The 23,284-nt window shown below is 43.6% G+C and overlaps 1 protein-coding gene across 11 annotated transcripts in view; it reads right to left on the bottom strand.

Moving 5' to 3' along the window:
* Positions 1-1,762: 1,762 nt before the first annotated feature.
* Ldb2 (LIM domain binding 2) overlaps positions 1,763-23,284 on the bottom strand; it is a 345,603-nt gene continuing 324,081 nt past the window's right edge. Inside the window, exons 6-9 of one of the 11 annotated variants that reach the window (XM_036201312.1) lie at positions 10,096-10,219; positions 8,676-8,827; positions 6,095-6,237; positions 1,763-3,140 (exon numbers count right to left, since the gene is read on the bottom strand). In XM_036201312.1, the coding sequence (XP_036057205.1) occupies positions 6,133-6,237; positions 8,676-8,827; positions 10,096-10,219 (381 nt within the window). In that variant the 3' untranslated portion in view covers positions 1,763-3,140; positions 6,095-6,132. Of the gene's footprint in view, positions 3,404-6,094; positions 6,238-8,675; positions 8,828-10,095; positions 10,220-23,284 lie in introns of all 11 variants that reach the window. The other 10 variants (XM_036201316.1, XM_036201315.1, XM_036201313.1 and 7 more) reach the window with 10 other exon arrangements.

The following is a 23,284-nucleotide window of genomic DNA, read 5'->3' as shown; positions in this document are numbered from 1 at the left end:
GAACTGAAACTTTCTAGCACAAATGTATCAAACACTCAACAATTCGTAACAGTGCTCCTCTCCTTATTGCCTTAAAGTGGGAAAAATGTGAGGAATTTCTTTAAACATAAAAGGTACTCAAGTGAATTTTCTATACTCAATATATGAAGACAATAAAAGTAGTTGAGGGACACTGACTTAAAAGTGGGGCTATTAATGTTCATGATTATTGAATGGAGTAATTGAGAGCTGTGCCAGTGACGTCAGTGAGTTCTCTAAAAGAAACCCTCAGTAGGGGGACCCACTGCCTCTTTATTTGTTGACAAGCATGAATCAATCTCCACTTTCCCAGGCTGTCCTCAGAATGGAGTTCAGTAGAGAGGACATGATACATATGCTGCGAAAACCATAATGTACAGGTTCCTTTTGCAAAAGAACCAAACTTCAAAAAGTTGCCCAGGCTACAGGCTAGCCTGTACGTCATCAGCACTGGGTATATACTAGCCAGTGCTTATCCTACTTCTCAGCTGTAGATCTAAAGAGTAACTATAGAAGATGTTAGAAACACAGCATCCTGAGCCAAGCAGAGAGAGGCTAGAGGCTCCATGCTCTGTCCTAGCCTGCTGCCCCTGTAACAAGGTACCCTTTGCTGCAGTTTCAATGGGTCACCCAAACTCCACATGTTAGAAGCTTAATCAGTAGTGCAGTGTGTTGAGAGGTGGGGCCCTTAAGATGTGACAAGGTCAACGGCACTCATGAACTCAGCAGCTATGCTTGTGTGCACAAGATTAAGCCAGTCAGCATCCTAGCAGGAAGCAGGCCAATTCATAGCAGCCTCAGGGGCTACTGAAAGCCGATAGCTTCTCAGTGAGAGTTATTTTTTTAAGGGTGTGGCCCCTGGTGCCTGGACCTTACTTCAGAGGATGGACCCACATTTAGAAGTATGTAAACAGCGCCAACTGAACTTACTGGGTTATTAAAGTGAAAAAAGAGAATATGGAATTGGGAGGGGGTGGCAAGTTGAGGGAGTGGATCTGGGAGGAGTTGGGGGTAAATAGGATCAAAATGTATTTCATGACATTCTCAAAGAATAAAAATACAATGTTAAAAGTAAGTGACAATGTTATTAGGGTTTTGCTCCCTTGAATGATATATGCTGTTATCACAGGAGTGGCCTAGTCATCCTGGGAGCGGGCTTCTCATGAATGGAGTTCCACTTTCTCCTTCTCCCTCCCTTACACTTTCACCTTCTGCCTTGGGGAGACACAAGAAGGCTCTTGCCAAGCCATGACACCTTGATGTCAGACTTCCAAGCCTCAGGGTTGATAAGAATATATCTTCTCTTTATAAACTGTCCATGCTGTGGTATTCTGTTTCAGCAACACAAAACAGAGATATCCTTCTGCAATTTGGCCCAGTGTTTCCAGGGACTCAGGGTGTAAAAGGGGAGCAGGAGTGTGCTTTCAGGATGTGCCAGTGGCATGGACACTCAATACCCTGACTGCCCTGGACAGCATTTCTGAGCCTAGGTCGATCAGCTGACCTGACTTAGCCTCTCATCTTTTCTGGCTGCCCATCTGTGGGTAACTAATCCATTTTATGTGACTTGCTGCCTGTGAGTGTACTCCATCTCAGAGAAGTTGGTGGGCATTGAGCCTGCTTTCACACGGTTTTGTAATACCATTCCATTTGGTGTCTGGATACTAAATCCAGTCTTGACACTTCTCATAATTGTGAGCAGATGGATTCACAGGTACTCACACCAACAGCCAGATTCAGTTACTTTGGTCATTAACACAGTTTATTATTGGCACACTTACCAGTAAAGCATACATAAAATACAGCTGTTTTATGACACACGGAGCCACTGTGTCTTTACATGTATAGGGGAACATATTAATATGCAAATGGAAAATTAGTTCTCTTATAAAGTTTCACATAAATACACTGAACTTGCCCCAAAAGAAAATTCCCCATGAAAGAACCAGGTGAAAGATTTACAAAATATTATACAGGAAATATAGCATGAAAAAAAAAAAAAAAAAAACACAACACCAAAACTCAGTCAACTCAGATACAATTAAAAAAAAAGGAGTACAAAAAGTTTCAGATTTATTAAGCTTTCCACAAAATTAATGGATTACATGGCTTGAAAATATTTGGACCCACAGCAAGTTTACAAATGCATACATTTCCCAGGGTCCATTTGTCTTTGTTTACATAATAAAATCTACGCATATATCTTTGACGATTCCTTGTTTCAGTACTTGGCCTAAATTGAAACAGCTCAGACTCAAGAACCAATTAGGATCAGCTTGCCAGAAAGTCACTTAGCTGTGTCTTCTTGGGCTCTTGCCACATGGGAAACCAATGGAAGGTGAAGAGGGAAAAAAGGTACATTTAAATTACTTTTCCAAAACAGATTTTTTTCTTTTCTTTTTTTCTTACTGAAACAAGAAACTCTCAAATGCAAGTCAAAAAGCAGAAAATATTTTACAATATTAAAAAGTCATCTGTAGTCAGGGGTCGGCCTGTTACTGTGGTCCTGAGCATGTTCGGACAGCATGGCCTTCATTGGGTGCATGGACAGGAAATTCAACACAAAGAGGGAGGTGAGACCGTGCCAGGAGGTGCCTTAGCCTCTGCTGCTTCTAATGACCACCAGGGACAGTGTCTGCACTTCTTGCGAAGGCCTCCAAGGAGAGGCCATGCAGGCTCATTCGAAACGATCCTCTCAATTAAAAAAAAGGAAAAAAAAAATTGCAAGAAAGAAAATCAGGTCATTATGTTTAGAAATAGATGTTTGCATGGAAACGTTTTGTTTGTGTGTTTTAAATTTCACCTCTTTCCTCTCCTGATAGTAGAGATTTGCGTCTGAATTCTACCCCACTGGGCCTATGGGCAGTGCAATCAGGTGCCGGTGGCCCATCTTATTGGGAAGCCTGGGGTGGGGGGTTTTCTGATTTGGTCTCTTGCGTGGCGGGAGGTTTACTGTTCCACGGGCTGTTGTTCCCCAGGGCGGGTGAATTGTTGAAGTCTTCCTCGTCGTCCATGCCGTTGGCCGCATCATATTGCGTGTTTTCTAATCTAGTGATTAGCCTTTCGTCCTCGTCCCCAAACTCACCTCCCATCAGAGTTGGCTCTCCTACCACCATCACATCCTGTGAACAGCAGCTGACATTATTACAGGGAAACCTTAGGGGAGAGAAGCTCAGCTTAAGACAACAGTAGGAGGAGCTCGGGGGACCTAGGACAGACACACTTGTGTGTGCTGTACAACCGGGTCAAGTCTCAATGTCGGGGGGGCCGAGACGCATATTGGATTTCTACAGGAAATAAACATCGCCTCCTGATGTGTAACAACCACGCGAGTTTATGTCCTTAGTGCGCAGCCTGACACCGGAGAACGAGCAATGCTAGCAATCTGCAGAAATAAAAAAATGGATTTTTCAAAATTAAAAAAAATCCACGCTTTGAACTTGCTGACCCGGGGTACTTTTGAGAGGGCAATAGAACCTTCTTGACAATACTTCCAAAAATGGCCACCTTCACTGAGGGCTTGTGAGTGGCCCTGTCAACTTGTAGAGAGCTGGGGCACATGGGTAGGTAAGGTACCTTTCTACAATACTCACACAACTCATTCCAAATGGTATTTACTCTGTCCCCAGGATGATATACATTTTAATTGAAGACAGAATCCCTCTCTTCTCTACTCTGCCAGGTCCTTTTATGCAGCCAATATCCTTGACATTCTGCTACTTAATTATGGTAATTAATTTAGGTAAAGTTTTCGATAAAAACAATGTTCACACTGATTTGACAATTTGCATAGCTAATTAAGTCATTAGCAAAAACCTGCTGATTGCCAACAAGCCCTGAATTTACCATCTGTTATTTCATGGTGCCTGTCACCTATCTCCACGCAGGCAACCCTGCTACCAATCTGGGCAGTAAAGAGAACCAGTCTGTCCAGCTGGTACCATAAAAGAAAGATGAAGAGCAAGCTAATTATAATTACACCAATGGAGCTGGTAGTCATCAGGGATGGGCGTGTGCAAGAAGAATCCAAGTAATCACTCCTTTAAGTACAAATTGTCCTTCCATGCAAACAAGGAAGCTACCTACTGTAGCTGGGAGCTCCTGTAGAAACCACAGCTGGAAAAGCCGGGGCCCAGAGTAGGGGTAGGAATACACACAAGACACAGCTCCAGCTTCTTTGTTCAAAGGGGGTGATGACCCAGGTGTGGGACAGGCTATATGTCAGGTAGATTCTTCTGGAGAGAATCTGAGATAACATTTACTTCAAGGTTCAGGGCTTGAGGAGGGTGAGTTGCTCTCAGCCTCTAGGAAGCAGCCAAAAGTCTTGCTAAGCTAGCTGTCTTGTAGTGTTGCTGTGCAGCTTTTTAAGGGGAAGTTAGTTCAGCAAAATGTTTCACCACTGGGCATTTTTTTTAACCCTGGGGAACTTTGCCTAGCCTCTGGAGAATGGAGCAACATTTTCTAATACCATCTAGAACTATGAAGCTGTCCATTGAACAAACTCCTTAATTTGCACTTCGTCTACTCAGGGATGGAAAACCCTGTTTTGTTTATTCCTTCTTTGCCCTCTTCTTTATTTGGATGAGATGATAAACAGGCCCCACACTGTGTTGTCTGACTAGTCATTCTTGTGAACTGGTAGGTTTTAAGGAGAAATGGCCCAGGTGGAATAAATACATAAAATGTGAGCTTGGTTAACTCAGCAATAAAGGTGCTGATAAGGGTACTGGCGAGATACTGAACTGGGTGCTTCCAAGAAAGTGTTTACTAGGCAATGGAGAGCCAGAAATGACGCTGACATGTAAGGAGACTCATGAGGACTCTTAAGATGAGATGCAAAATAGACACTGTCTTTCTGACTGGGAAGAGGGACCACGTGGTTTTAGATGGAATGTAGACACCGCACAGACTTGTGAAAATTATTCAGTTAGCTGAGAGGCTACCGTCTCACTCATAGGAGTTTGAGGATAAAAAAGTGTCCCTTAGGTACAGGCAATTAGGAGGCTGTACTTATGATGAAGAACAAAAGGGAGATTGAAAGAACAGGGAGGGAAAGGCTGGCAGAGCATAGCATGAAGATTAATGAACACACTTAGAAGGACGTAGGCAACATGCATTGCGTGTCACAGAGCAGGACAGGACCATAGAACCAACCGCGTGGGTCTGTGTTAGTACTGTGATTCCAAGGCCATGAGGAGAAGCTGAAAGAGTATGAAGAACTGACAAGTGCTTGGAAAAGCAGAGGGGAAATGGGAGAAGTGGCCGACTGAAGCGTGGCTTTAGAAGGAAAGTCCCCCGCACTGCAGATGTGTTCTCTGTATTAGAAAATGACATTCATGCAAGAAAAAAAAATAGGCATGTAGTGCTTTGAGTCACTCCAGTGGGGCTCTAGCATAGGCTTGTAATATGTGGAGAGCCCCACTTCACCCACACACACTAGAAATAGCTGGCAAAGATGCCCAGGCATAGGTGTTTGTAAATTTCTGAGTTTCAGGGAGCTGTTACATTGGCCTAATTGGCTAGTCTAAAAATATTCTTAATTAGAAGCATAACTGGTGTGTGTGTGTGTGTGTGTGTGTGTGTGTGTGTGTGTACGCACGCGCACACACATGTGTGACTTAGTTGACTGACAGGTGGCTACCTATAAAAAGAACTTTAGGCTTTATATGCACATGATACTTGGGGCCACTTATAGAGTTGTATGAAAGTTTCTATTTGGTTCCTTTCACACCTTTACAAAAGTACAGTGATGCTCTACTCTGGCTGTCTCTACTTGTTACACAAAGTAAGTGGAGATATGTTGTACATTCCAGGCTGCTGCTAGCTAGGGTGAATGCGAAATGCAAATCTCCACCCCCATGTCCTGAAAATCCCACTTCAGTAGTGAGAGTGAATTTCCTTCCCATCTCCAGCCTTTGTGACCCACTGGAGGCACAGGAATCCATCTGAGAGTAGCCCATATACCCTTGGTTCCCCATGAGGCTGACCTCTGCTCCTGAGCTGGGAGCTTGGAGGTGCCACCAGCTTTTGCCCATTTCACAACTTCTCACTAATCCCCCGTGCAAGGACCACCAACCTCTGAGGAGGACTGGAAGTGACTCCTTTCAGGGCCCCTCAATGCTTCTCCTTAAATTGGCCAGAAGGGGTCACTGCTGTTGAATGACACAGGTCTCCATCCCTCCCAGGGTTGAGGCTGCAGTTCGGGATGGCTCCTAGCCCCTGCTCATGAAGTGAGAAGCAGAATCCAAGGATTAAACCCTAGTCCTGGCCACACACACTCGCACACATACACTGTTGCTGCAGAATCTCTGCAGGCTAGAGTTGTGGTCTTTGGACCAGGCAGCCGATGCCTGCAGATCATTTCTATTCAAACAATAAAATGATGTTGATTTCAGTAGCAAGCGGTTAAAAAGATGTGGTCACTCTTGTTTAAAATGCATTGAACTTGAAGACACATTTTCAAAACTTGATTCTCTTCCCTGCTTCTCTCGGTCATCTGCAAGTTCCATTTAATGAAAACACCTTAAAATGCATGGTACAGGGACACTACTGGTATTCATCTTTCTATTTAGTGGTGCCTTGCTCACACAAAATTCACACTCATGGAAACTCCCAAATGTAGAGATCCTCTACCCAAATGCAGTTCTTGGCTTAGAGGATAGGAGGATTGTAGAATAGAAAAACTTACTGACTTGTTAAAGTTGAATTGATTCCACCCAGACCAGGTATAACAAAATACATAAGGTATGCTTTTACTCTCAACTTTTACATTCATGGCAGACATCACTAATGGATGGCCTACCAATCACTACCTGCTAGAATCCTTCTCAACATGGTGCTCTGTGTGCTGGCATGAAAGAGGGAACTTCTTGGTCAAGCCCAAGTTAAGTAATGAGCTCCTTTATAACCAGGCTTCCTTGGCTTTGTTTTCAAATGCTTTTTAATCTCAGGTTGTTAGTACCCTGCATAGTATCACATATAGTAGGATCATAGAGAATGCTTGTTGAGCTGAGCTAAATTCCTTCAGTATCCATACTTTTTAGTAGCAACACCACGGTTCCAGAATTCTCAGAAGTCCATTTTTCTTTGTTTGCTAGAGGAACCTAAGGAATGTTGGTTTCTAAACCCAGGAATAGAGGAATATGTGGGCTATGTATGTGGACATTTTCAGTCCATTTATTTAGATGGGGGCATTTTCTCTATTCTCCAGTCCCATTCTGGTGTAACAAGGAGCAGGTACAGCTCTTTGGTGCCTTAATACGAAAGCAAGGATTTTCTATCTTGACTTTTTCCCTCTGACCATCAGACACGGTGACTGCAATATTCAGAAAATAAAGGACTGCTTGGAAACTCGTTGTATTACTTGAGGATAATAATTCAAATGATCCCTCTATGTCTGGTGGCTGTTATTTCTACTAACCCCTTCCCTCTAATGCAGTGAACATGGAAACCATGCTCCAGCTTGTGGAAGACAGGAAGAATTCCAGAGACTCGGGGGATCCTTGAGCACTGGGTTTGCCTAAAGAGAACTGACCAATAAGAAGTGGGTGAGGGTCAGATTAGAGAGGCACATTTGCAAGTGGGGAATTTCCAGACAGAAGTTTACTCTTATGGAAAGAGATGAAGCAGGATCAGAAAGAGGCTGTCGAGGACAACAGATAGAGAGAGAGAGTGGAAAGAGAAAGGAAACTACAACATGGGAGAGGTGGACCTCCAGAGTCAGTGTCAAGGGAGGGTCAGGATTCAACAGAGCCAAATGCCTGGCGACAGTCATGAGCATGGCTGAAGAACCCACAAGGAACCCTGGCACGTGGTGGCAGCAGGTGTTTGTAAGAGTGGGGGTATTTGAAAGTGACAGTCTAAGACCCTGATGAGAATTTGGAGGCAGGAAAGGCCATGCCAGTTGGAGAAGAACCAACCAGCAATGAAGAAAGCCTTGAAGTCTATTCTCTTCTGACACTACCTTCAATGCTCAGTTTCAAAGTTTCATCCAGCCCCCCCCTTCCCCCCCCCCCCCCCCCCTGCAAGTGGCCTTTGTCAAGGCCCAGAAATGAAGGGAAGCGGTCAGGGGTCAAAAGAGGTGAGATCAAACCGGGGGACTGGCCCTACATGAGCTAGTGATGTGCCACACAAAAGTTTACTGAGCTACACGTCTAGCGGCTGCATGCTAACGGCCTGGCTCTTAAATATGAGGGGGGTCCCATGCTGGGACGACCCAGGCAAATTACAGTATGGGGCCAGAGCTCAGGGGACCAGTTTCCAGGGGCATACTGGGTCTCCAAAGCTGCAGCTGAGAGGTCTTAATACGCCACGAGGCACGCTGCTAAGTGATGCTTTAATTAAACCTTGAGTGCCATATCTCCTGTCAGTGACTCCGATGGCTTTTTAATTCAGGTCCCATCACAGCATGGACTCTTAATATTCCCTCCTAATTCCTCGTTCGCAGGGGAGGTTGCCATGGCAGGATTCGTACTTCTTGACCTGCCCCACCCTGTCCCTGTTGTGCTCCTTCCCCCACCACCAAACTACCCAGAACCCTCTTTTCTTTTTCTTTTTTTTTTTTTCTTTTTTCTAAATTGCAGAGAAGAATCCCAGCCCCCTGAGTTGGGTGAAGAGAAAAAGCAAGGCTCTAGGCCTAAAAGCAAAGTGAGACTTACAGGTACCTGACTGGACAGGCTCAGGCTCGCGGCCGGGGTCTTCTTCTTGCTGCCCGCACTGTTGGTGGTATTCCCGGCGCTGCTGTTCGAAGTACTGCTCGTGGAGTTTTTTCTTTTTCTCCGTTTGGTGGTTGGTTGCCGTGTGGGTTCTGCTGTAAGAGGGAAAGGGGAAGAGGGATGGGTTCCAGGGCAAGCATATGAGGCAACCCTAAGCATGCTGTCCGTCCAATGGTGCCCTTTTTACACATTGAGAAGAGAGCTATTTAAAACGTCCCCATTTTGTGTCATCTAAAAACGACAATAAAAGAAAATGGTTGGTTTATTTCCAGCACAAAACTGGCGAAACCCTTTTCTTCTGCACGTAGCTATGACATGATTTTTATTTAATTGTTCAGCCTAATTATATATCTGTAATTCACTAATAGTACTGTAGGAGCAAGCTACAGGCACTACTTTCATAACTGAATTGGAAGTATTTTTGCCAGTAGAAAAGTTAGGAACTAGCCTACTTTTTCTCTTTGTAACAAAGGAAGCAAAGGCCCGTAGGTACCTCAGAAGATGCAAGGTGTCAGCAAAGTATGAACTGCAGCCAGTGGCTGTCAAAGCTGCGTGCAACACTCACCCCACCATATCCATGCCTCACAGTGACCTATCTTTCTTACACCTTGATATTCTCGGTTGCCTCAGCCTCAGTGAGATTGGGGCTTCTTGGGTGTATAGTAACTCCCCATGGTTTAGACTCTGGACTTTAATAAACGCTGTCTATTAACTTCAAGATTCTTAGAAAGAATGTTTCAGTGTGGTGTAACAAGAAAATGAGGGAGACTAGGCTTCTTCAAGAAAGGCATATTCAGCTGGGCGGTGGTGGCGCACGCCTTTAATCCCAGCACTTGGGAGGCAGAGCCAGGCGGATCTTTGTGAGTTCGAGGCCAGCCTGGTCTACCGAGCGAGATCCAGGAAAGGCACAAAGCTACACAGAGAAACCCTGTTTCAAAAAACCAAATAAATAAATAAATAAATAAATAAACAAACAAACAAACAAATAAATAAATAAATAAATGAAAAGAAAAGAAAGGCATATTCAAACAGTGAAAGATATTTGGGGCTTGAATGGGACAGCTATTTACTGGGGAAATGTGACCCATGGTACTGTGTGATAGGGATTATTCATTTCCTTGTTATCTCTTTGTTCTGTATTAAGATAATATCCAACGCAGTACCATGCTGACACATCCATATGCACATAATAAATGTATCTTTAGAGAGTTTTACATACTTATACCCCAAATCATGGTTGGGATACTCCTGGCAACCAACCCTTCCTGATGAATGTCTCATCATCTTTTTTCCTTCTGGTAACCTTTCATCCCCAGACTCTCTGAGAGCACATTTACAAAGACAATGAGGAACGAGAACATACCTGGCGGTGCCACCATCCGCTGCCACTTCTGAAACAGGCAGGTCTTCAGGCAGTCTCTGGGACTGAGGTTGTAGGTTTTGTGTCTTGACATCAGTTCCTGCATTGGCTCCAGTATTACACACAACTGCAAGGAATTCAAAGTCACCCATGTTCTGCCACTTAATCATATTAATTGCAATAATAATTCCAACAGCTGGAATCCATTAGACAGCTTAAGGGTTCTTTTTTTCTTTTTTCCCCTGGTTTTGATGTTCTCTATGTACATTTGAAGGGAAAGAAATATTACCCACACTTGATTTTACCCACTTAACGTAGTATCATTTGTAACATGGTATTACAGCTGAATGTGATTTACACACACACACACACACACACACACACACACTCCTGTACAGACTTGGGGTTGGACAGAGACAGCTCTGTAATGAATTCAGAGGGCTTTCCCTGGGTAAAGAAAAAGCTCTCTTCCATGGAGCACGCTGCTCTGACTTCAGCTCTGGCTTCTGGCTGCTCTTCTTGTTTGTATAACCTCACACTGGGCATTCCAGTGCTGGTTAATACAGGTTATCTGGTGGGAAATGCATCTTTTAAACTTTGCAGAACAAGGTGATACTTCTTGTTGCAGACTCTCATAAAGGCAGATAACGAACACCTTATGTATTTTTATTCATGGGCTCATTTTTATTTCGATTTTACCCATAAAGATAGTGTGAGTGGCACATGTTTGTAGCTGCTCTATGTAGGGGAATTTACCTCGACTCAACATTTAGTCACCCTGTCACCTCCTTTATTTAGCTTTTCAGCTTTATTTTGGTCCAAAACATCTGATGACAAAGATTGCATGAAACAAAAAGACAAAATCAATTAGGATGAATGCAGAGTTTTTAGGATTCTTTTGGTTGTAGGCATGTCAGAACAACCTGGCCCTGAGAACACTCCACATAACTAGGACAAAGCCTGTGACTTGGAATGAACTATCTGTCACACTTAGGGGCTACAGTGATGCAAATATCAGCATATACCTGCCCCCGTGCAAGACATGGTTGCCTTAGGAAAGGCATACATGCAGCCCTCGGCTTGTTTGCTTTCCTTACCACCTCTTGCCTTACATCAGCCCTCACCTTCAGCATCTCCCCATTAAGAGACTTTCTGCTCCATTACTTTTCTTATCTCCACCTTCTGGCTAACACCTGCCCCACCCTTAAAGATGTAGAGAAGTTGTTTGTTTGTTACCTGCCCCCCTTCCCTCCCCCACATCTCCCTGTGTAAGCTGTGGTGTTCCTCTGACTCTCCCATTGCATCCAGCCCTTTCTGCTTCACAGAATTATGCTGCCTTCACAGCCAAGTCTCCTTCCCACTAGGTCACAGATTCTTGGAATGCTGACACTTTGCTTTTTATCTCCGTGTCCCAGCTTTGGCTCTAAGGAACAAGTGCATCTAAAGAGTAATTCTTAGAAAGACCACAAGACAGTTCCAGGCCCAAAGAGTAGTCTAAGGAACACTTCCATCAGAACCACGTGGTCTGACTACTGAGAACACAAACTTTGATGCTCAATCCTTTCTCCTCGAGGAGTCTGCATGTGTGGTCCTGAGTACACATTGTAAAACCTCTTACTTGCATATAAGTCTATAACTTCCTACTAGAGTTCCAGGTCATCTGCCCCACAGATTCTGGGCTTCCCACGGAAAACACTGCTCTGCCCTGCTTACAGTTTTGGTCCATTCCTTCCTAACTTCCTCCTTTCAAAGTTCCCTCTGGGGATTGGGGATTTAGCTCAGTGGTAGAGCACTTGCCTAGCAAAGCGCAAGGCCCTGGGTTCAGCCCTCAGTTCTGAGGAAAAAAAAAGACTAACTCAAAGTTCCCTCTGCAAGTCTAAGTAGGATCAAGATGAACTTTACCTGGAAAGATCTGACTTGTTAATGACAGATTAGCTAAATTCACTAACCCCATTTAAGGGTCTTCTGTAAACATCTTCCAGTTTCTTTGGAAGAAGGGAGATTTTTTATAATTTTTTAAAGCATATTTGTTTAATGTACATTGATGTTTTGCCTGCATGTATGTCTGTGTGAAGGTGTCAGATCCCCTGGAACTGGAGTTGCAGATAGTTATGAGCTGCCATGTGGGTACTGGGAATCGAACCTGGGTCCTTTGAAAGAATAGCCAGTGTTCTTAACCTTTGAGCTATCTCTCCAGCCCCAAGAAGGAGGATTTTGAAGCCTGAGCAACACACACACACACACACACACACACACACACACACACACACACACACATCTAGCACAGAAATGACAAAGCCTCCCTCCTGGCCCTTGGGTAACCAACATTATAGATCTCCAAAGTTATATGAGCTGGATTTTCTTGTTAGATCTTCAATCTAGCAGACCTTAATACTTAATTTAGGTCCCCTTTGAAATCTAAAATGCCAGTAAAGAGAAATCAGCAAAAGTGACAGAATTCTCTTGCAATTAACTGTGTTCCAACATGGTAAGGGCTATATGTGTGCAGTTTCCTATTAAGAATTCTTTCTTGGGATTCCAGGGATATGCAGAATGCATGCTTGGAAAGATGTTGAAATGGTCTCTACTGGTAGATCTGAGAGGTGGTCATCCCTCAGAGCAGAGCCAGGTCACATTCAGTCAGACTCAGAGGCATTTGCAGTCATGATTATAGCAAGAAAATCTTTCAGAGAAATCCCAGAGACTGAAAAACAGGGTTGTTTTGTTGTTGTTGTTTTGTTTTGCTTTCAAACATAAAGAAATAAAAGGGGAAATGTTTTAAAATTATTTTCCTTGAATTCATTTCTTTTTGTTGCACATGCAATCATGATGATTATAACAGATGCAGGGGAGTGGAATAAACTGGGAAGTCTCACTGTGGAATCTGAATGTCATTAGGTGTCTACCCTTGACACGCTGCTGGATAGCTCTGGGTTTCCATTTCATGTGCAAAACTGATACCACCTTGTACTGTGAGAAGTTGAGGTAATGTGTCTCACACACAAGCGTTCAGTGCTGTGAGTATTATGACATGATTGTTAGGAAGCACACCACACTGTGAACACACAGTGAACACCACACTTCATTTCTTGACATCAACACACATTCATTGAGCTTCTCATTCAGCTGTCAGGAACTAGGCTTTTGTGTTGGAGACACACACACAAAAATGAGAATAACCTTCTGTCCTCCAAGAACATATTGTTCCCTTAGACATGATTTAAACAGATTAAGAAATCTGCCCTGGGTTCACAGTTCAAGTGTCTCAGGAAATCACCTCCTTTTGACAAAACTATTTTTTATTACATGACAGGCTGGATGACAAAGATGACCAGAAAGGGTGACCAGCATCAACCAGGGTATGGATTGGGAAAGCTACACTTACCATAGGAACTGTGAACACAGGTTTTTTTTTTTAATTTATTTTTTAATAGTCCTTTCCTCTGGATATTGGGAGATATTTTTTTTTCCAGGAGCTAAAATCTCTCTCTTCCACTTTAATGTGACAATATCTTTCTATCAATGAAACCCACCCCAATGGAGTTTGTATCTCTGCATGCTAATCAAGAATCCTCACAGCCCTTTCTTAACAGTGAAGAGGTCCTGGGCCGGACAAGCCGGCCCACCCCCTTTTCATGTATGTAGATAAGCCTTCATGTCTGCTATGCTGATGCAGTGGCTTTGCAGGGCTGTGTGCTGTAGGTGGCAGAGCTATCTCAGATAAGAGCTGATCTCCTCAGCAGCAAGGCGCCATGTCCCAGCAGCAAAAAAGCCCTGCAACTGTTACAATATAAGATCAGGAAGATGGTTGGAATAGTAGGTGTCTGTTGGACCTAACCAGTTCTTGGAGTTGTGATCCATGCTCTTTCTGATGTTTTAGAACATCTTGAGAATCTGGTTTGGATGTTGTTAAATCGACCATAGTGTCCTACCCACTGACTCTAGGTGAAGAATGTTTATTCTTTTTAAAGTATGAGCCAGACCACAATGACTTGTTTTTCCTATGCTGCATGTATGCACACACACACACACACACACACACACACACACACACACACACATACACACACACACACAGACTAATAGCTTGAACTTAGCATAGTAATACAAAACCATTGATTTGGAAGAACAATTTTATAGCAAAGTTGCACCTGCTACCAAGTTCCCAGTGCATGAAAAGAAAAGTAACAACCAACATGGCTGTAGCAATATTTGCAGCAGCATGCATGCAGGGCTATAATTTAATTTTGTCTTCTACAGTGGTATTGTACAGTACCTCCTGTAATCTCGGGCAGCTGTGGAAAGGGTTGGACCATCGAAGCTCAAGAGGAAACTGGACCTTGAATATGTTAGAATATGAAGCCTTTCAACATGTGTGGCTGCCTAGACCAGTTAGTACCCTAGAGAAGGTCACTGCTTATCCTCAAAAAGCTCAAAGGATACCAGTTTGCAGATTTAGTGAGAGTGTAGGGTAGGCTTGCTCGGCATGCTTCTCTTCTGACTTCGTGAGATTCTGACATGGGGGATTTGCTGAATGAATGGATGCATGGATGGATGGGCCAGATACTGAGGCCAGATTAACAGCAAGGAGTCATTTGTCAGTAGCAGACAAATCAGGCACAGTCCTGTGGGCTTAGAAGTGATCAATCTATTCATCCAATAAATGACTGATTGCTTCTTCAGTGCAGAATGCCCGACCCAGATGCATATGTCTGTGCTGGCTGGGCAGGGGGGACTTGGGTAAGTCTCAAGATTCTGAGCCTAGGAAATGTGGATAGTGTGTTATTTTACTTTGTTTCTTTTTTATCTGATGGTTCTCCCAGAGGATTCTGATTATCTTCAGCTGCACATTCATGCTCATCTGGTGCAATTCATCTACAGGGTTGAGGAAGTAAATGGCACTTGTCAGTGTTGGCTTTGAGCTACAATGAAGCTGGTGTCCTGGAGTCAGTATGTATTTGGTACTGCCACCAACACTTGAATCCTATCCTTTCTGAATAATACCTGGGTGTGAACCATCTATGCTTTTTAAATGTATATATTTAAAAATATTACATATATATATATATATATATACATATATATATATATATATATATATATATATATATATAGAGAGAGAGAGAGAGAGAGAGTGTGTGTGTGTGTGTGTGTGTGTGTGTGTGTGTGTGTTAGATTTTCTTTTACTCTAGCTCTATGATGAAACGTCATAATGTTGTTGGCTGTTTTTGTTCTTTTGGGGGCCCACGACCCAGCTTCCAAATAAGTCATACATGGAGGCTTTATTCTTAATTATGAATGCCCAGCCTTAGCCTGGCTTGTTTCTTGCTAGCTTTTCTTAATTTTAAATTATCCCATCTACACTTTGCCTTTGGGCTTTTACCTTTCTCCATATCTTTCATTATTTCTTACTCTGTTGCTTGCTCTATAGCTGGGTGGCTGTCCCCTGATGTCCTCCTCCTTCTCTGGTTACTTCTTCCCTCCCAGATTTCTCCTTCTCTATCTTCTCTCTGATGCCAGCCCTGCCTAGCCTTTCTCTTGCCTTGCTACTGGCCGTACAGCTTCACAGAGTTTAACAAATGCAAAATAAACAAAAGTAATACACCTTAAAATAATATTTCCCAATGTGTGTGTGTGTGTGTGTGTGTGTGTGTGTGTGTGTGTGCATGTTTTTGTGTGAGTGCAGAAGTATTTGCAATGTGCTGTGGCCCATGTGTAGAGGTCAGTGGACATCCTCAGATATAGGATCTCACCTTCAAGTTTTGTTTGAAGCATGATTGATCTCTCTCTGTTGTTGGTTGTTGCATATGACATGCCAGCTGGTTCATAAGCCTGCCTCCCATTTTATCATAAGAGCATTATGTATACTGTAAGCCACTGTACTTGTGTGGAGGTCCAAAGACAACTTGCGGAGGTTAGTTCTCTCCTTTTATCATCTGTATTCTGGGTCATTAGCCTTGGTGGCAAACAGCTTTGTCCATTAAGTTATCTCACTGGTCCCACATTGAGCTCTTTTATGAGGGTGCTGGGGATTCAAACTTATGTCCTTCCATTTGTGTGGCAAGTGAGTTACCCACTGACCCAGCACCTTAGTTCCTACCTACTCTATATCTCCAGGTCTTTGCAAGGATGCTAGTTGGACTTCTTTCTCAGGCCTCTGCATAGGCTTTTTTCTTACCTATAAACCTTCCTCTCTTCTTTCCAGTCATCAAAAACAGATATTGAGAAACTATGTGCCATATCTGGCCATTCTTTATTCTATAGCTCTTGTGTACTATAACAAAGATTGTGTACTTTAACAAAGATGAGCAGTTGGACCAAATGCATATGGTGTGCAAGCATAAAGCTGTTAATTATCTTGCCATTCCAAGAAAGTTTGTTGGCTCTTACTCTGAACACTATTATCCTAAAGAGGCAAATGGACTTGTCACCTCTCCATGGCAATGCAAGAGCAGAAGCAGATCACCACCCAATTCACTGCTTCTTTCATTGAGAATGATTTGCTTTTATAAACAAAAAAAAGGTCAGATGAACTAGATAAGACACTTAGTAACACAGTTGATTTGCAATGAAAAAATCTCTTTATCTTCCTGTGCACCAGTAGGGCTTTGAAACCATACCTGACTCACACTAGTCTGAACTGCCAATAGCATTGCAGGTCCAACTCAAATCCCATGCTGTCTCTGAGCAACCCCTCTGCAAGATTCTTCTTTGCCCCTATGACACTTACTATTATTATTTTCTATAATTCTAATATTTACATGGGCATTGGGATTTTCGTTTCCTCATGGTGTTGTTCATGTCTGTCTCTATGGCAAGATATGCTTTACTTTTCTTCTTATTGAACACAGTAAATATTTGTTGAGTCATAAATTAGTGATAGCTATGGAGTGCCTGTTCTAAGTCTCTCCCTGGAGTATGTACCTTGCACATGCTGATTTTATCACTAACCTTTGTCACCTCTTGGGCCACTTTTACAGGTGAGGAAGTTCAAACCCAGAGCCAGTAAATCATCCAGAGATAGTAATGGTGGCTGTGACTATGTGAATGCCACTAAGGTAAGAGCTTTCTGAAGAGTAAGAGAAAGGTTCAGTTGAGTTTGTCTGGCTCCATCACTGCACTATTAACTCTTAACTGATGTTCTGTTTACCTGTGGGAATATGAACATGAATGGCTTATATTGCTGGTAAGTACAGAGTCCAAAGTCTTTCATCACCTGTCTCTAGCACTTTTCATGTGGCATGAATCTGTTTACAGAGCACAGATGTTGGAATGGACTCAGGCCTTAGACTCAGATTGACCTAGGTCAAATCCCCCACATCTGCCATTTACTAATTGTGTGTCCTTGCCCAAGAATTTTAGACTCCTTGAATCTGTTTCCTCATCTGCAACTGGGCATACATGGTACTCATATTAGATGGCTTGAAAGAGTGATGCCAAGCTTTTGCTGCAGAGTGGGGGACAAGCCAAGTACCCCCCAAAATAGACATTAGTGCTACGAAGAATTCTCTTTGCAGATGTCCCTTTTGAGGCAGGGAATGATACACCCTGGTGTTGGTAAGCTACTCTGTGAAGCTAATCACATGGTCTCTTGGGGACTTAGAAGGTCTTCGTGTATTAATCTCAAGGGGGTGTTAATCAGCGCTTGACATTTTACTAACCATGGTCTGAAAATCGCTCCTGTGAAGAATTCAGCCATAGAATTCAGAAAGCTGAAGTCCACAAACCCCAGTTCTTTCTCCTAGGGACTCATTACTCTGGCTAAACTGCAACTAAAAAGGTCTATTAGGAAGGTGTAGAGAGTCATTACAGAATATTCTTCAACGAGTCGTTCCTAATTGTGAAACACATTATTTGAAAGCACGTTAGAAAAAGATAATGTATGGAATTTAAAAGAAAAAGAGGCAAATCAAAGCTAAGAAAAAGTCAACAGTTGCCCACCAGCAGCAGATGAGAATGAGTCACAGACTCTGGTCCCCACATCCACATTGCCTAGAGAGGACAAACAGCCAGCAAAGGAAATAACTTTGCCTCCTAAGCTATGCAATTCCAAACATCGGATTATGATTTGAGTTTATTTCCTGATAGGATTAAAGATAGATTGGTTGTCAAATTTAAAATATCCTCCTTTTTATCTGAAGCTTCAACCAGGAGAGCATTTGCCTTTTTTCAATTGTTTTTCAATTGATTATTCATGCAAGTTATCTTATCCAATGGGCTCTTCATACTGGGGGCTGCTGCTCTTAGGGAGGGGAGGTGGTAGTGGTGGCTGCTTCACCAGATAGCAGCTGCCACTCTGGCCTTAAAGGGACCATTTTTCCCCCCAGAACCACCAGACTGAATATTTCAATATCTATTCTTGATCTCACTTTGAAGGCTGCTACCACTTGACCACCGAGGCTACTGATGGAGCCTCCAGTTCACCCAGAGGAGGTGTGGTTTGGCTGCTTTGTTGAACCCAAGCAGCCCCTGGAGATGCTGCATCTCTTAGACCCATGAAGCATGGCGGGGGGAATGGGAGGGAGAATCAAGATCCCCTTTCTTTCCCTTCCCATCGTCGTAATTTATCCGTGGGATCTTTTGGCACGGACATCCTCTGTAATGTTCAGGTCGCCGTTCTTAGTGCTCTTTCTTCCAGCCCTGCATCAGGGAGGCAGAACCTCGGTGTTATTTCCCAAGTGGCTTCAAGTTTGGTCTATTAGAGATCAAAGCAAGGTATGTTCCTAGGACTTTGGGTCTAAGTTATGCAGACCACGGGCTTACTACTACTGAGATATATTCTCTCCGGGCTGGAGGCTGGAAGCCTGGAAGCCAGGGGTAAGCAGGGCTATGCTCTTCTGAACACCAGTGAAGAACCCTTGTGCTTTCATGTGTTGCTGGCACCAGCTTTTTTGGCGCTCCTGTCTAGTCACTCTGCCTTCCCAGCCTCTGCCCTTACGCTCCATTACGCCCTTTCGCTGCATGTGACTCTGCCTCATCTCCTCGTGTGAGAAGGACACCAGTCACTGGGTTGAGGGTACATCTGAAATCCAACGTAATTTTATGTTGAGATCCTTTCATTACATCGGCAAAGATCCTGCTCCCAGGATCACGTTCCAAAGGTCCAGGTGAACTCGAAAATTTGAAGGACTCTATTATGTACTTTGAAAACTAAGTATAAGTGAGCAGGCTGTCTGAAGCACAGGTCACTTCTGCAGCAGCTCTCAGCACCCAGGTCCATGATCTGTATGTCCAGCTTCTGTTCATCAGTCTGACAGCAGCACTGCCTGCCTTTGTGCCGTAGTCCAGGAGTGACATTGGCAGTCTTGGGGCTGGTTCACCTTCCTCTGGCTGCTTGTGTAGGCTAGTATTATTACAATCAACTTTCCATATACAATCTCTCTAGTAAATTGCCCACTATGAATTTTGATTTTTCGCGGGTGGACTTCACTTCACCTACATGGTTTATAAGACATTCAGCAATATGCAAAAGAGTATAGGATGACTTAGCGGGTGTTTGGAGCTTCGTGTGTACGGTGTGGTGATGCATTGCCTTGCTTTTAAATTCCAGCACCTAATAGATGGGTGACCTTGAGGAAAGTCCTGAGTCTCTTGGTGTTGTGGTTTCTCCACTGTCAAAGCTGATGGAGCACTGGAACCTCACCAACTACATAAGTTAAAAAAAGCAACAATGTACTCGACCAAGTGCTAGCATATGGAAAGTGCTTATTATGGCTGAGGAATAACCACACCAGGATGCCCTTGTTTTCACAGAGTACAGTACAAACCTGTCAGGACATATCTGTTAAAATTTTACAGATGTTCCTTGCCTTACATGTAAATATGTGTATGTACATATGCCTGTGTATATTTACACACACACACACACACACACACACACACACACACACACACACACCCTGAAAGCTATATTTTAATGATAGAATGGTTGCCTATATATCTGCCCTGTACACAGTTTGTTCTGACATCATCTAGTTGTTCTAGCAATATCTGGGTTCTCAACATGGTGTCTAGATGGTTCCAAAAGGGAAAAGAAGCCTCTGCTCTATCATCAACTGACTTCCAGGCAGTGTTGTCTATGTCTACAGGAGCATGTGCAACTTTCAGGTGCAATTAAACAGTTCTTCTTGATCAGTTTCTGTGGCTTCTGTTGAGTCAGGGGTCTGACAATGAAAGCTACATTTACTCTGGCAGACACTCACTCATGAGTTGTCACTGAATTAGGGTTCTAAAGAGAAAAGAACTGGGTTGTATGGATGTATGAGTGTGGTCTTGAGGCAGAACGCTGTCTTCTCTGGGAAGCCTTCCTTCTCATTCCTAAAGTCTTCAGTGAATGAGGCTCATCCACCTAATGGAGGGTAATCAGCTTCATTTAAACTGAATGGGTGAACCACATCTACAAAATTCCTTCCCAGCAGCACCAACAGCCTGGCTGAGATGACACACAATGCTGATAGCACTGAACTGTGACAGAGTCCCTTACCACAATGTAAAATACTAGGCCACTGGCCTGTGGCCTCATCTTTCCTTAGTTTTTTTCTTTTATATTTCTGATTACTAAGCAATCTGTTCACTTGCACATGATTATGACACAGTGTCAAAGAAAAAAAAAAGAACAACAAATAAGGAGTTCACCATCAAAATGGCCTAGATCCACACCATCCACGTCACAACCATAGTAACTGGAGCTAAATCCAGCATGCATCATGGGTTCTTTGAGGCTCTCTGTGTGCTCTGAAAGAGTAGTACTAGGAGCTTGATGGTGACCGCAGAGGACTCAGTTCCTCTACTAGGCTCTGTGTTAGAGGGAGACACAGGTGATTGGTGAACTTCCAAATGGGCCGCTAGGTGGCTTGAGTGATAAATGTTCCCTATAGTCTTGGTCACTGAAACACTTTGGCCCCAGTTGACGGTGTTGTTCTGAAAGTGTAGGAAGTGTGGCCTTGCTGGAGGAAGTATGTCACTAGGGGTGGGCTTTGAGGTTTCAAAGTCACCTGCCATTCCCAGTTTAGTCTCTTGCTTTGTGTTTTTAATTCAAGATGTAAGCTCTCAGCTTCTGCTCCAGTCACCATTTCTGCTGCCTGATGCCACACTCCCTGCCATGATGGATCTCAACCCTCTGGAACCATTAGCCCAAATAAACTCTTTCTTCTGCAAGATGCTTTGGTCCTGGTGTTTTTATCAAAGCAATAGAAAAGGAACGAAGACTACTACATAGTCTAAAAGGTTGAAGGGATGAGGAAGGACCTTCAGAAAGAATTGGTATTTAAGTGGAAGCAGGAAACAAGAAGGTGCCCAGAACAAGTTGGGAAGAGATCTCAGGCTGAAGGATATATTTTCGAAGCCCAGATCAAACCTGGAATTGGAAACTACCACACTGGGGTCCTTGCAGCTCCAAAGGACTGGAGGAGCTGCAACGGGCAGGCAGGAAGGGGTCAGGGCAATCAAGGCCATAGTTTCTGTCTCAGAGAAGAGGTGACAGGTCCAGATAACATTGCAAACCTCCATAGCAATGAAGGTTTAATAGAAATATGACGACTGGTAGATGGTTTCCTTCCATCACAGTTGCAAGGCATGAGAAATATCCCCAATTAGCATTTGAATGTTTTTTTAATGAAACAAAAAACATCAAACATCCTAAAAGACAAATACTGGCTGCTTCAGTCTCTGTGCAGGGGAGCCCAACCCCCCTGGGGAGACATTGGCACAGTATGGAAAACAGTAGTATTCCTCCAAACCTCCCTTAGTAGACAAAGGTATCTTTTCTAGTATGTGGGTTATATTTCCCAGGGAGCTCAGAGACTGCATGTTTGCAATGGCAGAGCATTAAACACTAACATTTATAAATGGGGCCTTATAATCTTAATACTGCAAGTAAGGGAATTGGGAATTGTCCTTGGGAGCTGTTGGTGACAGTTTCCAAGGAACATGGCTATCTTGTGTGAACAGTCGTAATCCCCCCTGAAAGCTAATGGAGTGGTTATGTCTGCCTCCTTCCCAGTGCAAATACCCACATGACTAGCTAAGACAGCTTTGTGTTCTGGGGCTTCGACTGGCATTCCCAAGGCTACTGTTTGGAAGGTCTCTCTGGGTAGTTGCTGGTGGGATGTGGCTTATGCTTTCTTGGCACTGGTACCCAGAGTGCAGCTACCTTTGCTGTGTTGGCCCGCCTTCTCCGGGATTTACATCAAGCAACAGCCCTCCAGCTACGTACTGTGCTGACACACAGCAAAGGAACAATTTCTCAGTAATTTGACACTCAGCTCCAGGATTGCTCCTGGCTGCTCCATCAATGTGTGCCTGGGAAGCCCAAACTCTAGTTGCTTAACTTTCAAGAAGATCACATTAGTTCCCCGCTTCGTTTTCACGCACTTGCTTGTGAATGAATCTCTAGTGCCCTGTATTATAATGAGCTGTTACCCCAACGGTGTTGGGGTTCCAGGGACAAGGGCAGTTGATCAGCCTTATATCACCAGAAATTGGCACATAGAAAGCCAGTAAAAAATAAATAAATAAATAAATAAATAAATAAAAAAGCAAAAGCAAAGCAACAAAAACAAACTAATGTGGAAGGGAGTGGAGAAGGAGAGAAGGAAAAATAGACAAGTTCTTTCTGACTGAGTCTGTGTGTGTGTGGGGGGGGGTATTGTATACTTGTATATGTGTGTGCTTGTATATAGAGGCTAGAGATCTACCTCAGGTGTCTTCCTCAGTTGCTATCCACTTTGGTTTTTGAAACAGGCTCTGTCACTCAACCTAGAGCACACTTATTCAGGCGGGTTGGCTGTCCAGCAAGGGCCAGGGAAAAACCTGTCTCCACCTCCTCAGTTCTGGGATTACAAGTGAATGCTATCACACCTGGTTTCTTGAATGGGGCTTCTGGGGATTGAAGTCAAGTCCCCATGCTTGCATAGCAACCACTTTACTTTCTGAGGCACCATTCCAGCCCTCATTTCTTACTCTTAGCTGTAGGGATCCCAGCCCTAAGATACTTTTGAGGCCAGAGTACAGGAACGGCAAGGTCACCATCTTTGTTCCTCCGCTCAACTGTCATTTGGAAACATGTACCACTTCTAATCTCATACACAGCCACTCTCCTCAAGTATTAAAAACCTCAGGAGGGGTTACAGCTGTGTTCTTTCCTATATCTGTGTCTTTCCTACTCCCCATGGGAGACCTTTAGTCTTGTATT

This window comes from Onychomys torridus, chromosome 10 (genome assembly GCF_903995425.1).
Source record: "Onychomys torridus chromosome 10, mOncTor1.1, whole genome shotgun sequence".
NCBI classification, from domain to species: Eukaryota; Metazoa; Chordata; class Mammalia; order Rodentia; family Cricetidae; genus Onychomys; species Onychomys torridus.
Note: the sequence above shows the minus strand (reverse complement) of the source record. Positions and strands in the feature narration are given on the sequence as shown.